The sequence below is a fragment of the Nycticebus coucang genome, chromosome 18, assembly GCF_027406575.1.
Source record: "Nycticebus coucang isolate mNycCou1 chromosome 18, mNycCou1.pri, whole genome shotgun sequence".
Lineage (NCBI taxonomy): Eukaryota > Metazoa > Chordata > Mammalia > Primates > Lorisidae > Nycticebus > Nycticebus coucang.
Genome location: NC_069797.1, coordinates 78,081,568 through 78,097,594, shown reverse-complemented (window position 1 = coordinate 78,097,594; position 16,027 = coordinate 78,081,568). Strand labels below are relative to the sequence as shown.

The 16,027-nt window shown below is 49.8% G+C and overlaps 2 protein-coding genes across 7 annotated transcripts in view; both read right to left on the bottom strand.

Moving 5' to 3' along the window:
* Nucleotides 1-16,027, bottom strand: part of RNF213 (ring finger protein 213) — a 120,767-nt gene that overhangs the window by 68,739 nt on the left and 36,001 nt on the right. For all 6 annotated transcript variants that reach the window (XM_053570645.1, XM_053570644.1, XM_053570646.1 and 3 more), the window contains 7 exons: nt 11,158-11,380; nt 10,625-10,680; nt 9,451-9,604; nt 6,613-6,774; nt 4,711-4,800; nt 3,968-4,090; nt 418-598 (listed from right to left, as the gene is read on the bottom strand). In XM_053570645.1, coding sequence (XP_053426620.1) covers nt 418-598; nt 3,968-4,090; nt 4,711-4,800; nt 6,613-6,774; nt 9,451-9,604; nt 10,625-10,680; nt 11,158-11,380 — 989 coding nt within the window. The remainder of the gene's footprint in view (nt 1-417; nt 599-3,967; nt 4,091-4,710; nt 4,801-6,612; nt 6,775-9,450; nt 9,605-10,624; nt 10,681-11,157; nt 11,381-16,027) is intronic.
* LOC128570979 (uncharacterized) lies at nt 12,516-16,025 on the bottom strand. The gene is made up of 2 exons (XM_053570653.1): nt 15,864-16,025; nt 12,516-13,985 (listed from the first exon to the last, which is right to left on the bottom strand). The coding sequence occupies exon 2, from the start codon at nt 13,724-13,726 to the stop codon at nt 12,914-12,916; it is 813 nt and encodes a 270-aa protein (XP_053426628.1). The 5' UTR covers nt 13,727-13,985; nt 15,864-16,025; the 3' UTR covers nt 12,516-12,913.

Below are 16,027 nucleotides of genomic sequence, written 5' to 3'. Positions count from 1 at the left end.
ACTCTGTCTCTACGGAAAAAAAAAAAAGTAAACATACATTTGGGTGGCGCCTGTGGCTCAAGGAGTGGGGCACCGGTCCCATATGCCAGAGGTGGCGGGTTCAAACCCAGCCCCGGCCAAAAAAAAAAAAAAAGAAAAGACTGTTTCAAGGGCCCAGTGTCAGCACGGCAGTTGGTATGTACAGTAGGCACTCAGTGAGCAGTGGCTTTTAGTCCTAGTTATTACAGGGCATTTACGATGCAAGACACCTGAGCCTCCCTGGACCTCTCTGTCCAATCTGCCTCCTTCATCAAACACCAATCCAGCCCAGTTGAGTTTCCTCTCAAATATTCCACCCCACTGCCGCTCCCCAAAGTCAAGAGGACACCAATTTCTCTGAGCTTATGTTCTCCCACCCCTTACCCCCACCACACATACCATACAGTTTGAAAAGATGCTTCACATCTGGCCCAGTGAGCAGGTGCTTTAAAATGTCGTCCAAGTCATCCACAGCCTCCCCATCATTTCTCGGCCAGGACTTACTGATCACCGCAGACACAAGGGTGCCAAATTTCCGCAAATCACGATGAGAGATTCGCTCGAGGATGCTGGTCTGAGACTATAAGGAAATTAATAAAAGAGGGAAAATAGAAGTTTTTTATTGGTTTGTTTTTAAGTAACAAAAATAAGTCACCCACCCAATAGCATTTCAGAACACTACTGTAACTAGTTTCATGAGGCCTCAAAAAAAAAAAAAAAAAAAAAAAAGGCAAAACAGTAAGATACTTAAAGTTTCTTAGAGATTCTCATTTCCCCTGGTGTTGTCTCCCTGAACAACCAGCACCAATGAGTCCACGGTCACACAGTCACATTCTCCACTCTGTCAACACTTCTGGCCAGTTTCTAAATTTTCTGGGACTGTCATGTTATTAAAAAACACCACAAATGAATAAACCTTTACTACATCTTATATATACACATATATTGGGTTTTTGTTTTGTTTTGTTTTGTTTTGAGACAGAGTCTCACTATGTCGCCCTCGGTAGAGTGCCGTGGCATCACAGCTCACAGCAACCTCAAACTCTTGAGCTTAAGCAATTCTCTTGCCTCAGCCTCCCGAGTAGCTGGGACTACAGGTACCTGCCACAACACCCGGCTACTTTTTGTTGCAGTTGTCATTGTTGTTTAGCTGGCCCGGGCTGGTTTTGAACCCACCACGCCGTAACCACTGTGCTACAGGCACCGAGCCATATATGTTGGTTTTTGTTGAGACACAGTCTTTCTCTGTCACCCTCGGTAGCGTGCCGTGGTGTCCCAGCTCACAGCAACCTCAAACTCTTGGACTCAAGTGATCCTCCTGTCTCAGTCTCCCAAGTAGTTGAGATTACAGGCTCACACAACTACCAGTTTTTCTATTTTTATTTTTTTACAGCTATGGATAAATTTATAGTCATGAAAGAATATATAAACAAAAACACATGTTTAATTCATGAATGGAGGTGGCTGGGCTTTTGCAGAAGCTCAATGAAATATCTCCCCCAAAAGAACAAAGAAGATCGGAGGTGGGGTTCTGACTTTGGCCCCACTTTCGACGGCTGATTTTTAGTAGAGATGGGGTCTCCCTCTTGCTCGAACTCCTAAACTCAGGTGATCCACCCACCTCGGCCTCCCAGAGTGCTGGGATTACAGGCATGAGCCCCTCTGCTTGGCTCTATAAAACATCATATATTTTATGTTCTTAAACTGTAACTCTTTTAAAGAACTGCCCACAAACAACACATACATTATAACTCTTTCTGATTCTCTACCAAGAAAGAAAAATTTTTCTTCTTTAGGTCTAAAGTTCTGCCAAAAATTTCATTGATTAGCCAGAAACACAGGGCTAATGTATAATAGTTACTTCCTGACATTTTAAAAAGATAAAATAAAATCTCATTCAGAAATACATAAAAAAGGATACATTATAACCAAGAAGAATTTATTCCAGAGAAGTTGACTTAACATCAAATATCAGTTAATATCAATAGAATAAAATCTATGATCAATAGACACAGAAAAAGTATCTGACAAAATTCAACTCCCCTTTATGATAAAATACACTCAACAAACTGGAAATAAAAAAGAACTTCCTCAACCTGATAAGAAGCACCCATGAAAAACCCACAGCTAACACCACATACGGTGGCGAAGGAGCGAAAGCTTCCCCTAAGGGGTCATGAACAAGACAAGCATGCCCACCTCTGCCACTTCTTTTCAACATTGTACTGGAGGTCTAGCCAGGACAGTTAGGCCAGAGAATGAAAAAGGCATTAAGGTGGGAATGGAAGGGGCAAAACTATCTCTATTAGTAGATGAGGCCTCAAAAAAACCCAAAAAACAAAAAAACACAGAACAGCAATTCCACTCCTCAGGATACACCCAACAGATGGAAACGTGTCCACGTATAAACTGGTCTACTAATGTTCCAGTGGCACAGTTATGCTCGCCAAAAGAAGAAATGACCCAGCTGTCCCTCAGTGGACAAGCAGATAAACAGTGTGACACAGCCAGACAACCGGACAGCACTGAGCCACAAACAGAAAGGAAGAACAGGTTAAGTATCCCTAATCTGGAAATCCAAATTCCAAAATGCCCCAAAATCCCAAATTTTGGAGCACTGACATGATGCCGCAAGTAGAAAGTTCCACACATAAGCATTTAACATGAAATTTGTTTCATGTGTAAAATTTGCCCATCCCCAAAATATCTCATTGTGAATATGCAAACATTTCAAAATTAATAAACATCTGTAGTCCCGAAGTCTTCTGGTCCCAAGTATTTTAGCCAAGGAGCACTGGACCTGCCCTGCCACCTGCCATAGTGTGGGTGGATTCGTAAGACATCACACTCAGTTAACTGAGCCGCGTACAAAGGCACACACTGTGTGACTCCGTGCTGCGATGGTCCCAAACAGAGAAAGCTAAAGAGACAGAAAGTAGCTTAGTGGCTGCCCAGGGCTGGCGCGGGAGGGTCCAGGATGATAGCTAAAGGGTTCGGGGCTTCTTTCTGCAGTGATAAAATGTTCTACAATTGGGGCGGCGCCTGTGGCTCAGTCGGTAAGGTGCCGGCCCCATATACCGAGGGTGGCGGGTTCAAACCCGGCCCCGGCCAAACTGCAACCAAAAAATAGCCGGGCGTTGTGGCGGGCGCCTGTAGTCCCAGCTGCTCGGGAGGCTGAGGCAGGAGAATCGCTTAAGCCCAGGGGTTGGAGGTTGCTGTGAGCTGTGTGAGGCCACGGCCCTCTACCGAGGGCCATAAAGTGAGACTCTGTCTCTACAAAAAAAAAAAAAAATGTTCTACAATTGACTGTGGGATAGCTGTACATATCTGTGAATATGTACCAGAACTAGTTGAATTACAACTTTCAATATGTGAACTTTATAGTCTATGAACAATATCTCAATAAGTGCTTAACAAAAAAGGAAAATTGTTAGTCACTTAAAAAAAATAGAACTCTTTGGTCCCTGGAAGAGAATGACCTCTCCATAACCTCTCCATGAGCTCTCCCACTGCACTGAGGCTGGTGCCTGGCTAGGGCTGCAGGTGTCCAGTTAGGAGACTCGAGTAAGGAAGCCGAGACCCACAGGGAATACTGGGTAGGAGACGGCTTCTTCCAGGCAGTAGAAAGAATCTCTTCCCACACTGCAGAGAAAAACTAAATAAATTGATAGAATCTTTTCAGCGCCACCCATTTTCCTCCTGTGAATGTTTTGTCAGCGTCTGGAGCCGTGACCACAACGGGCCTTGGAGGAGGCCGCAGACTTGGCTGTGACTGCACCAGGCTCAGCAGCAGGAAGCTGGCATTTGGGGGAGCCAGTAGAGAGCCCTGGTTTCAACACAATTACCCCACTCGGGGGAGGGGATGCCCACTTCCATTCTCAGAGTCTGACCAATGACAGAGCATAGCTGTGGACCCCAACAGGGTTCCCAAGTAGGAGAAGGTGGTCACCTGACACGCTGAGCTCACGGCTTCAATGACACACTTCTCGAAGCACTTGGTCACGCTGTCCTCCAGGCCTCCGGCATCCCAGCGCGAGCTGCAATAGGCAGAGATCTGGGAGAAGGGCCGCTCCTGCAGAAGTGGAAGGGGAAAAGTTGCAGGTGCCGGGCTCTGGGACTCTGCAGGTGAGTGCCCTGCCATTTTACCATTTTCCCACGATTTTAACCTCTGTGCCCCGCACTACGCATGTCCTCCCCACCCACACCACTGGACTGGCAAGGCTAAAATTCAGAGCCTCTGTTCCATCTCTGCAGAAAAAGGACCTGGCACAGCAGCTCACAGAAACAGGTCCACTTGGAGAAAGAAGCCACTTTCCAGGCTTTTATTTTCCTAAAAAATCCACTTAACAGTTATAGGCAAAACTTTCATGAAAAACTAATTTTCCTAGGGTTGCAGGTCTTCATTCAGGCCTCAACCCACTTCTCTGTCTTTGGGAGGCTGCTGTCAGCCACAATCCTCAGAGCCACTGTATGTGGCCGGGCTTGATCCCACATGTGCCCGGGGGTCCCATGGTGGAAAGTCCTGTTCTTCTCTGCGATATCACAGTAGAACTTGGGAATGTCCTCTGGGGTCACAAACAGAAATGCGGGCTCGTTCTGAAGCCCACACAGGAGGGCTCAGATGCCCACAATGGGTGGTGGAATCCACCTTTCCTTCACTCCCTGAAAACAGTGTCCCCCAACTTTTGGTACCTGTTTGAGCCGCCCTTCCAAGTCTCCCAGCAAGGACTCCTTCCAGCCATACTCCACAGGGAAGTTTATCTCCACCAGCTGCCTCCAGACCTGGAAAACCCATACACAAGTCACAACCACTGTGACAACTGAATGCCACAGTGTGAACCTGTAAGGAGAAAAAGACCACCGACGACAGAGGGAGGACGACAGGGACACCTGGGCCCCATCTTTGCCACCGGTGAGCTGCACTGGTGGCGAGTCCTGGCAGCTCAGCTGGGCCTGCCACACCCGCCCTTCCCACTGCAGAACTGCTTTTTACTCCGAAAAGCATTTCTTTCCGATGTTTTATTTTTGAAAACTTTAAACTTATGAAAAGTTTGCAAGAATAGCTCAATGACACCTATGTCCTGTCAACTACAGCCCCAAGTTAACGTTGAACACAGCTGCTCCCCACCACCACCCAGTTCTTCTCATAAACGAGCGTGATCTCTGCCAAACCACCGAGGGTCAGCTGCAGACACCACAGCACTTCACTGCAGCCATCTGCCCCCTGCTGTGGGACAAGCACCATACTCAGGGCAGTTAGCCTGGGGAGGACGACTGGCAGGGAGAGGATGCTCCAGGTGTCCCCACCACGTTCCTCCAGGGTCCTCCTGTGTCCCGACTGGGTCCACCTGGCAGACACGTGCTGCACTTAGTTATCACCTCTCTTTTCCAGAAGAATCCCCTGGCCTTTCTTCTTTTATGATGTTGACAATTTTGAAAAGTTCAGACCAGCTATTTCTGTCTCTCAACCTGATGCGTCTCATAACTTTTCCAAGATTTGATTCAGGCTAAAATATTTTTGGCAGGAACAGGATGAGTTTGAACCTTATGAAAATGTACATTTTATAGTGCAAGGCCAGCCAGTTCTCTGCACCTCCACGCTGCTGCTCCTATTAACTGGGGATGTTGGTGCCTCAGGGAGCCTTGCAGGCCGTGAGACCCAGTCGTGCGGTCAGGGAGAAAGAACCTGGGCTTCCAACAGCGGGGCGCCCGCATCTCCCCAAACTCAGGCTCCCCCTGTACAACACTTGAGATAACAACAGCATCGACCTCAGTAGGTGTTTAATTACGTTTTAATTTTTTTCATTTTAACCATTGTAACTGCAGGAGTTCGAGGCTGCAGTGAGCTACGATCACAACATCCAGCCCACGACAGAGCAGGACTTCATCTCACAGAAAGTCCGAGTTAAAATTTCCAACTTTCTATCTTGAGAGACAATCAGCACTGATGAAAGGCCTGGATCTCACCGGGAGACAGAGAAAGGCTGGGAGTGAACTGAGAGCCACAGGTGCTGGTCAAGGCCCCAGGAGGGTGCTGTGAGAGGCCAAGAGTATGGAGCCGCTTATCACACTCACAGTGATCTACAAGAGCTGGGGTCACACGCAGTGACCTGCAGGAGCCACTGGTCACACACAGTGACCTACAGGGGCCGCTCATCACAGCACAGCCTTGCTTTCTTCTTTCCTCATATTCAGACATGGCTTTGCCCAATGTCACCTCAAATGGCTCATCCTTTTATCTTCCTCTTTCATTTCTGGTGTTATAAGCCTAACCCATGACCTCCCTACAAAGATGCACCCTCCCTGCACACAACTGCCTTAGTATCTCTCTCCTGGCACAGGCCATCGTCCTGCCTCCCCCCAGGGCACCAGGCAGCAGTGTGGCGGCATCTGCACCTGATACCCCTCGTCCACCCAAGGAGCACCTGCCAGGTGCACAGGAGTGTCCCCATTCTACACACTAGGGACCAAGGCACAGGAAAGGCTGACAGCAGGCCCCTGGCTGCCAGCCTGCAGCCAGACTCTCATGACAACAAGGTCATGACCACTCACGGTCACATCACATTCCTACTCAAAGCCTTCAGCAAAACTTACCTCAATTTCCTCGGAATAAGTGAATGAGACAGATGAATAATATGTACTCTGGAAAATGTTCTTTTTAAAAGTTTCTTGAAGCCAAGTTCTAGTGGCATTAAGAGTCTCCTGGAAGACGATTTTGACTGAATTCTTCCCAGTTTCGTTTCCCAGTCCTGTGTCCTGTCAAACACAAGAGAGGGAGCTGAGTCGCCTCTGCGTTGCCACTCGGAGGTTTCTCGGAGCCCCGCACCTGCACATCTCCTCCAGCATTCACAGTGGGCACTCAGGGTGTCGCCACGGGGCAGGGCCGTGCAGGGCTCGTCAGAGCCACCTTTCAAAAGCACTTTCATCTCCCCAGTACTTTGAGGGCTCACCCTGAATGTGGGTGATACAGGAGAAAAATGAGAGCCCAGGCAGACTCTGCCCGGCAACAGGCTTCAACCTGAGGAGGCAGAGTGGGGAGGGTCACACCCTCAGCACAGGCTGCTCAGTGACACAAACCGAAGTCCCCTCCTGTTGCTGCCTGGCTTTGCACCCCCCACGCGGCAGCCCTCTTCCCTGGGGCCCAGGCTCTAATGATGCCTCCCTCCACCCTCATTTCCTTCCTCCCTCCCCCTTTCCACACCAGAAGCACATTTACCATAAACAACTACAACTCAGGCGCCAGGCCCCCAGTCCTGGGAGGAGCCCGCAAGCTATTAGTGTGCTGCTTATGGAAATAGAACCCAGTAACCGGACCTGCCGGTGGACCCTGGACGCTCTGGCGGAGGCCAAGGAGATGCGGCTCCAGCTACAAGGAGCTGACTGAGAGTGGGAGACACGATCCGTCTCTAGGCAGGCACTGAGACGCATGTGAGCGCTGACCACAGCAAATGCAGGCAGGACGGGAAAATACAGGAGGATTCTCAAGGGGCAGAGGGAAGGGTGGGGCAGGGGCGATGCTTAAAGTGCTTTTGAGAGGTGGGCTTCTGGCCAGGCCTGTGTGTGTGTGTCCCTCCCACATGGCCACTGCCCAGAGCACAGGGACAAGCATGCAGGACACACGGATGGATCTCAACTGAAGACAGAACAGTCCTCAAATGGCACCACACCTTCTAGAACAATCCGAAAGTCTCAGCATGGTGCCTGTCCCTCAGGCCTCACCCTTGCAGAGAACTAAGTCAAACCACGGCCCCAGCCCCACCTACCTCCCATCCTGTGTCCACTGCACCCAGCACAGGGCTGGGGCAGGAGGGCCACAGCGGTGAGGGCGAGGAGCCCAGAGGCTGTGGGTGCACACTGTTTTCATCAAGTGCACCAGCAGCACCAGGGCCCTGACGGCAGCCTCAGAAAGTGTCTGAACACGTGTCATATTATTTTTGCTTTGTTTAATTTTAGGATTGCAAAGGTTTTTCTTTGTTTTTATGGTACAGTTGGAGCATGGTGACTGCAGTGTGGAGCAGACTAATCTCAGATCCTGAACTGCACTGAAGGTGCTTCCTCCACACTGTGCAGGAGCTCAGGCCTGTAATCCCAGCACCTAGGAGGACGAGGCAGGTGGATCGCCTGAGCTCAGGAGTTCAAGACCAACATGAGCAGGAATGAGACCCCCATCTCTACAAAAAATAGAAAAACTAGCCGGGGGTTGTGGCAAGCGCCTGTAGTCCCAGCTACTTGGGAAGCTGAGATAAGAGAATCACTTGAGCCCAGGAGTTTGAGGTTGCTGTGAGCTGTGATGCCACAGCACTCTACCGAGGGCGACATAGTGAGACTCTGTCTCTAAAAAAAAAAAAAAAGATACATATTTCTGCAGAAACTATGCTGTAAATAACTAACAAGTGTCTCAGATACAGTGTATTTGGAAGTTGGTACCTGCCTGTGATGGTTTAAGTAGAACCTATTCCAGGAGAAACTGATTGTCTTCCTAGTAATATTTATTATTAAAGGGTGGTATTTTAAAGCAGAAAAACTTTAAAGATTCATTCTATGTAATTGCACCCTCTGATTAATACTTTTATGGTCTATTAATTAAATAATAATTCCTTTATTCCTTCTGACAATAATTTCCTTGATTATCTTATAAAAAATAAAATAAAATTAAGTAGAAAAACTGAAAGGAATGGCCAAAACATAGATTTGTTTTCTGTCACTAAAGTCACAGTTCTGACTTGCAGTGAGATGGAGAAACAAATGGTCAGTCTAAATCTGAAATCCTACATCACTTTCACAATGACACTTACGACCTGAGGGGACCAACGCTGCTCAGACGAGAAAGGAGGAGCTACTGATACAGAGACAGATTTGAGGCAGGACTCGTGTGCGGCACGGCAGGCACAGAACGTGACCTCTGGCAGTGGAGATCAGAGAGGGGTCCTTGGGGGCGGGGGGGTACAGAGCAGCTGGACCCTCCTGCAGCCCGGGGACAGCAATGCCTTGCACACCCAGCTACGGTAGCCAAGTCATAGCGTAAAGAGGCCTCAGAGGGCAAGGCCACGCTGCACATATGTGTTGGGAGGAATGTGACCCCCACACTTCACTGTGAACAGGGGGATTGTGAGCGAGGCCTTCCCTGAACCCAGCCCCTTCCCTGAACCCAGGTCGCCCCTCTGCACAGCCATCTGAGGGCTGCACATTAACTCCCTCCTTCTCTCCCTCTCACGAGTGCCCAAAGAGGCAGGAGTGCAGATCCGAGGTTCCCTCAGCACACGGAACCCAGCCTGCATCAAGCATGTACCTGAGACGCGTGGGGCAGCTAAACCAGCCAATGGCTTTCCTTCCAGCCTTCCTACAACTAAGTCTCTCTTCTCTGTAAATTGAGGCTGCTTGAAATTCCATACCTGTGCTGGGTACGATACAATGTGTACCAATCCCACTTACCATCAGAGGCTGAAGTGTCAGAACTCTGCAGACGACCTTGGCCGACAAGGCAGGCAGCGCGTAGAGCTTCGGGTCCTTTGCGAGGCTGCAGACGGCTGCGTGGAGTCTGAGGCACACGGCCGGGTAGGACTGCAGCAAGGCCTCCTCGGGGATCCTACCCGAGAAAAGTTAAGAGAAGCCACTGAAGAGATTTAGGAGAAATGAGAAGACAGGGCCCAGCACTGATACCAGTCCCTTCCCTTTAAAACAGCCACAGGAGGATTAACCTCTGGAAAACCTCCATCAGTCGTTAGCCTGCAACTAAGACGAAACGGAAACTACGTCTTTTTGTTTTGCCTCTAACATGAGCAAGCTAAGGTATTTCTAAGTTCATTCCCTTATTTGAAAATAAGCGAGGGATATATATTACGAAACATTAAAACCTACATAAAAATTTTAAAATATTCAGAGAGAAAACGGGGGGAGAAAGAAAAAGACACGGCAGAAGAGCGGGCAGTGTGTGTGGCATTCCTCCCGACTCTGGGGATCCGGGGACTAGGCATCCTGCTTCCCACCTGACGGGGATGGAGCTGGGGGAGGCGGGTGGATCAGAGGCGGGTTGGCCAGCCTGAGAAAGCACTTGCTGGTGAGTCTGGGATGCAGGGTCAGGGGCCCTGGAGCCGCAGGTGCCTGACATCTCTGAAGATGTGGCACTCCCACCTCCCTCCTGAACGCCCGGGAATCCAGGTGAGGGGTGCTGGCCGTGCCCTGAGGACCAGACACCCATCACGCACCTATCCGCTCTGTTGTTCTGCATCTGTCTACTCCGCCTCCGGGTGTCAGAGGACACGCACATTCGCAGAGGCAAACGAGCTCCGATAATAATGTAAAGCTACCTGTGATTTTTACTTTAAGCTTTGCATATTCTGCAAAAAAACCCCTGAAGACTAAATGTTAAACACAGCACACAAACATGGGCATGCAGTGTGATGACATTCATTGAGAAGCAAATAAACCAAAATCTTAGCAGCTAATATCTATTATATCCCATTAAAAAAAAAAAATCAGATGACTACATTAATAACTCAAAAAGAGAAGTGGGCCGTATACCGACTTACTGCCTTCCTGTTCTGAAAGCCAGTCTGGGGAAGCCCCAGACCCCTGAGGGAAGGGGGTGCTCTGCTCCCGCACTCACCTGGAGTGGTAACAGTCCAGCAGGTGCAGCAGCACTTGTAAGATGTTCTCCACGTCCTAGGGTGGGGAAGGAAACAGAAATAGGAAACAAGATTCATCACAACACTACTGTCGTTGCCGGTGTCAAGCAACTGGGACAAAAACCAACATAAATAAAATACAAATTCTTTTTGTCTCCAAATTTTAAAGTGCTCACATACTAATTTGTATTTTTCTCAAATAAAACTCAAAATTTAAAATTCTACCATTTCTCCAGCCAAAAAATGTGAAAGGAAAGACAGTGAGTTTATCACACTCACAATCACCTCTGACCCCGTCCTCATTAGTATAAAAACACAAGGCCAAGTTCTTGCTCTGCATTTACTGGAACCATCAACTAAAGGAAATCAACGTTCACTGCTGACCAGTAAGGATCTCCCCCAATTCTGTTGTTTCTTGATGCTTCACCCTGACTACTTTTCAGAAAAGGAAAATCACAGCCTTTGATGTTTCATTTTCAATCTGCTTCTGCCAAGTCTGTTCCAGATGACACACCTCCAGGTTTTGTTGCGAGATTTCCCGAAGCCCTCGTAGCCTATAGGAAGTCCCCAGAAAACAGTCCAGGATGTGAGCTGGAACGAGACTCAGGTATTCAGTGAAGGTCTCCATGTAGGAAGCCAGGTTTCTCAGGGGGAGCAGGCTGAACCATGACCGGAAGAGGTGCTCGTCCACACCCAGCAGGTGCTTCTTCCCTTCCATGTACTGAAGCGCTATATGCCTGTGTGGGGGACGCCGACAGAGATGGGGCTTGATGAGATCAGTGAAGCAGAGTCAAGGCAAATGAAGACAGTGCCAAACGCTCTAAAAAGTCTAGACTTCAAAAACGATGTAAATGCCTCAGGGGAAACAAAAATGAGTAGTGAACCAAACGAGAAGTAGGCCAAGCGCGGAGAACTCACCAGGACAAACGAGCCTCATGACATCACAGTGAGGGAATAAGCCAGTGATGGCTGCCCAACACGGGATGCACCCAGCGCCACCACAGCACACTGAGAAGGGGTCAACGTGGCAAAACGTATGTCATGCACATATTACACAATAAAAATTGAGTTCACCAAGAATTAGGCCTTTTATGGTGGCACCTGTGGCTCAAGGAGTAGGGTGCTGGCCCCATATGCTGGAGGTAGCAGGTTCAAACCCAGCCCCAGCCAAAAACTGCAAAAAAAAAAAATAATAATACTAATTAAATAAATAAATAAATATTGAGAAAGAAGAAAAAAAACTTAAGAAAAAAGAAAAAAGAATTAGGCCTTTTGATGAATCATTGATGAGTTTCCAGGATAAAACGATATAAGTGAGTTTAGTGGGCTGGACGCGGTGGGTCACGTCTGTGATTCCAACACTCTGGGAGGCCAAGGCAGGTGGATAGCTTGAGCTCAGGAGTTAAGACCTGCCTGAGCAAAAGTGAGACCCCATCTCTACTAAAAAGAAGAAAACTAGCTGGGCATTGTGGCGGGCACCTGTAGTCCTAGCTACTCGGGAGGCTGAGGCAGGAGGATCTCATGAGCCCAAGAATTTGAGGTTGCTGTGAGCTATGACATCATGGCACCCTACTGAGAGCATCAAAGTGAGACTCTGTCTCAAAAAACAAGAACAAGGCGGGGCACGGTGGCTCACGACCGTAATCCTAGCACTCTGGGAGGCAGAGGTGGGCAGATTGCCTTAGCTCACAGGTTCAAGACCAGCCTGAGCAAGAGCGAGACTCCATCTCAAAAAAAATAGCCAGGCATTGTGGCGCCTGTAATCCCAGCTACTTGACAGGTTGAGGCCAGAGGATCTCTTAAGCCCAAGAGTTGGAGGTTGCTGTGAGCTGTGACACCACAGCATTCTACCGAGGGTGACATAGTGAGATTCTGTCTCAAAAAAAAAAAAGAAAGAAAAGAGAAGAAAGAAAGAAACTCTGTGTCTTCCTAGGGATCCTTGTAGGGCTGCCACTGGTGAGAAGGCTTCACGCAGTTCTTATGGGAGGAGCATCAAACCCACTAAGACGCTGGCAGCTTCCACAGGGCTATGCCTTGGGCAGCTGGGTGGCACCACGTGTCTTCAAATGACAAGCACACATGTCTCTGAGTACACAGCTTCCTGCTTACCAGTTTCTGTCACACATATGATTGAATGCTACATGCCCTTCCAAAGTCCGTCCCACTCAGATCTTGGGACAGTGCAAAGGTCCTCAGACCCCTGGTTTGTGCTGGGTGGCTGGTGGGGAACCAAACCTCCAACATCTCCTCTCAGTCCCTTCAGAACAACCTCAGGCCAGTAGACCAGGCACACAGAATGTCAGCTGAGTCAGCCTCCCTGCCCCTGCCACCACGCAGAGGATTGTCCCTGCCCCTGCCACCACGTGGAGGATTGTCCCTGCCCCTGCCACCACGTGGAGGGCTGCTCCCGCCACTGCCACCATGTGGAGGATTGTCCCTGCCCCTGCCTCCACGTGGAGGACGGTCCCTGCCCCTGCCACCACGTGGAGGACTGTCCCTGCCCCTGCCACCACGTGGAGGACTGTCCCTGCCCCTGCCACCACGCGGAGGATTGTCCCTGCCCCTGCCACCATGCGGAGGGCTGTGCCTGCCACTGCCACCACGTGGAGGATTGTCCCTGCCACTGCCACCACACAGAGGATTGTCCCTGTCACTGCCACCACGTGGAGGATTGTCCCTGCCACTGCCACCACGTGGAGGATTGTCCCTGCCCCTGCCACCACGTGGAGGGCTGCTCCCGCCACTGCCACCATGTGGAGGATTGTCCCTGCCCCTGCCTCCACGTGGAGGACGGTCCCTGCCCCTGCCACCACGTGGAGGACTGTCCCTGCCCCTGCCACCACGTGGAGGACTGTCCCTGCCCCTGCCACCACGTAGAGGATTGTCCCTGCCCCTGCCACTATGCAGAGGGCTGTGCCTGCCACTGCCACCACATGGAGGATTGTCCCTGTCACTGCCACCACGTGGAGGATTGTCCCTGCCCCTGCCACCACGTGGAGGATTGTCCCTGCCCCTGCCACTATGTGGAGGGCTGTGCCTGCCACTGCCACCACATGGAGGATTGTCCCTGCCACTGCCACCATGTGGAGGATTGTCCCTGCCCCTGCCACCACGTGGAGGATTATCCCTGCACTGCTACCACGCGGAGGATTGTCCCTGCCCCTGCCACCACGTGGAGGACTGTCCCTGCCCCTGCCACCACGCGGAGGACTGTCCCTGCCCCTGCCACCACGCGGAGGACTGTCCCTGCCCCTGCCACCACGTGGAGGACTGTCCCTGCCCCTGCCATCACGTGGAGGATTGTCCCTGCCCCTGCCACCACGTGGAGGATTGTCCCTGCCCCTGCCACTATGCGGAGGGCTGTGCCTGCCACTGCCACCATGTGGAGGATTGTCCCTGCCACTGCTACCAAGCGGAGGGCTGCCCCAGCTGTGTCACCACAGTTCAGGTTCCCTTTTACATTAATTTTTTTTTAAAGAACTGATTGGGCAGCGCCTGTGGCTCAGTCGGTAAGGCGCCAGCCCCATATGCCGAGGATGGTGGGTTCAAATCCGGCCCCGGCCAAACTGCAACCAAAAAAATAGCCGGGCGTTGTGGCGGGCGCCTGTAGTCCCAGCTACTCAGGAGGCTGAGGCAAGAGAATCGCCTAAGCCCAGGAGTTGGAGGTTGCTGTGAGCTGTGTGAGGCCACGGCACTCTACCGAGGGCCATAAAGTGAGACTCTGTCTCTACAAAAAAAAAAAAAAAAAGAACTGATGAAGTTCTCTCAGCTTGCTTTTGTGTGAGTGGAAGCTGAGTGAGCCTGCTGGGGACAGCAGCAGACACGGTCTCGTCTCTTGCAGCTGCCACCCCAAGGGAGAGCACAGTGGGCATGAGCCAATACCACCGGCCGTACAGTGTAAGTCCCACCTGGTCACTTTTGCTAAGGACTTTGTTAGTATCTTTTGTAGGTCCATACCAATTTTAGGATATTTTTTCCTACCATATGAAGAATGTCACTGGTTTTTAATGAGACACACAGCTCCCAGAGGATCGATTTATATTGTATCTCTAGCTAGTTCAGGGCTTGTTCCCCAAGTCATCTCTCAAGTAGAGGGAGTAACCTCAAGCTCCAGCCCTGAAAAAAGGGCTCATTTTCAATGTTGCTGAATAAACTATCATTCTTTGGAAACACCTCTACTGGCAAGGAGTTTGAAATTGGTAAAATGCCAGAGTAAGAAAAAATTAACTGAATGAATATATTATTAAATATAATGTAATTTTATAATGATTTATATTGAGTTTTTAAAGAGTAACTAAATTATATGCTTAAATATACATCTGACACCTGCCTTCCACCCCACAAAGACTGAGTTTCCCCAAAGAGCTTTTCCTTCTTTTTTTTTGAGACAGAGCCTCAAGCTGTCACCCTGGGTAGAGTGCCGTGGCATCACAGCTCACAGCAACCGCCAACTCCTGGGCTTTCTCGCCTCCGCCTCCCAAGTAGCTGGGACCACAGGCGCCCGCCACAATGCCGGGCTATTTTTTGGTTGTACCCATCATTGTTGTTTGGCAGGCTAGGCTGGATTCGAATCCGCCAGCTCTGGTGTATGTGGCTGGCGCCTTAGCCACCTGAGCCACAGGCGCCAAGCCCAAAGACTTTTTCCAATAACGTTTCCTTATGATAAAGGGTGAGGTCCTCACTTTGGCCTGTATGTGGATCCTGTATGTGGCCACTGTTCTCCCATAAACTGGCATTAGGCAAAGGTGTGAATTGCTTACTATTTCAAAGCCTCTGACCTAGAAGTTATACCTGAAGTTATACCCTGTTCAATATTCCTTCAAGATAAATTCAAGAATTTATTCAAAGCCTCTGACCTAGAAGTTATACCTGAAGTTATACCCTGTTCAATATTCCTTCAAGATAAATTCTTGAAGGAATATTGAACAGGGAGAATATAAGGATGCTTTCAGAACAGAGTCACAGAAACAATCCAGATGCCCAGTAATAAGAGCCGGAGTGTCCTCTGGACGGAGCACCAGGCAGGGGTTCCCGTAACAGGCAGGGGCATGTTTAGTGGCATAAAAGTTCACAGAAACTGTTGGGTGGAGTAAGCAGGTTGTAAAATGGGATCGGTAGCAATCACTCGTTCTTGTTCCTTGCAGCATATAAAACACCCACATGTCCAGGTTTGGACGAGTCCAGAATACCTGCAGGCCACAGTGTGAGCACCATGACCACCTCCGGGGTTGCAGGTCATCTCCCTTCTTCTGTGTAGCTGTCAGGTTTTACGATACTAACAGACACTTACATCACGTCTGTCATTAGAAGCAGGACTGCCCACCGGCTCTGGCAGTACGGCGCGGCCCCCACTGCCAGACTGGTGTGCGCAAGTGCGGTGCAGC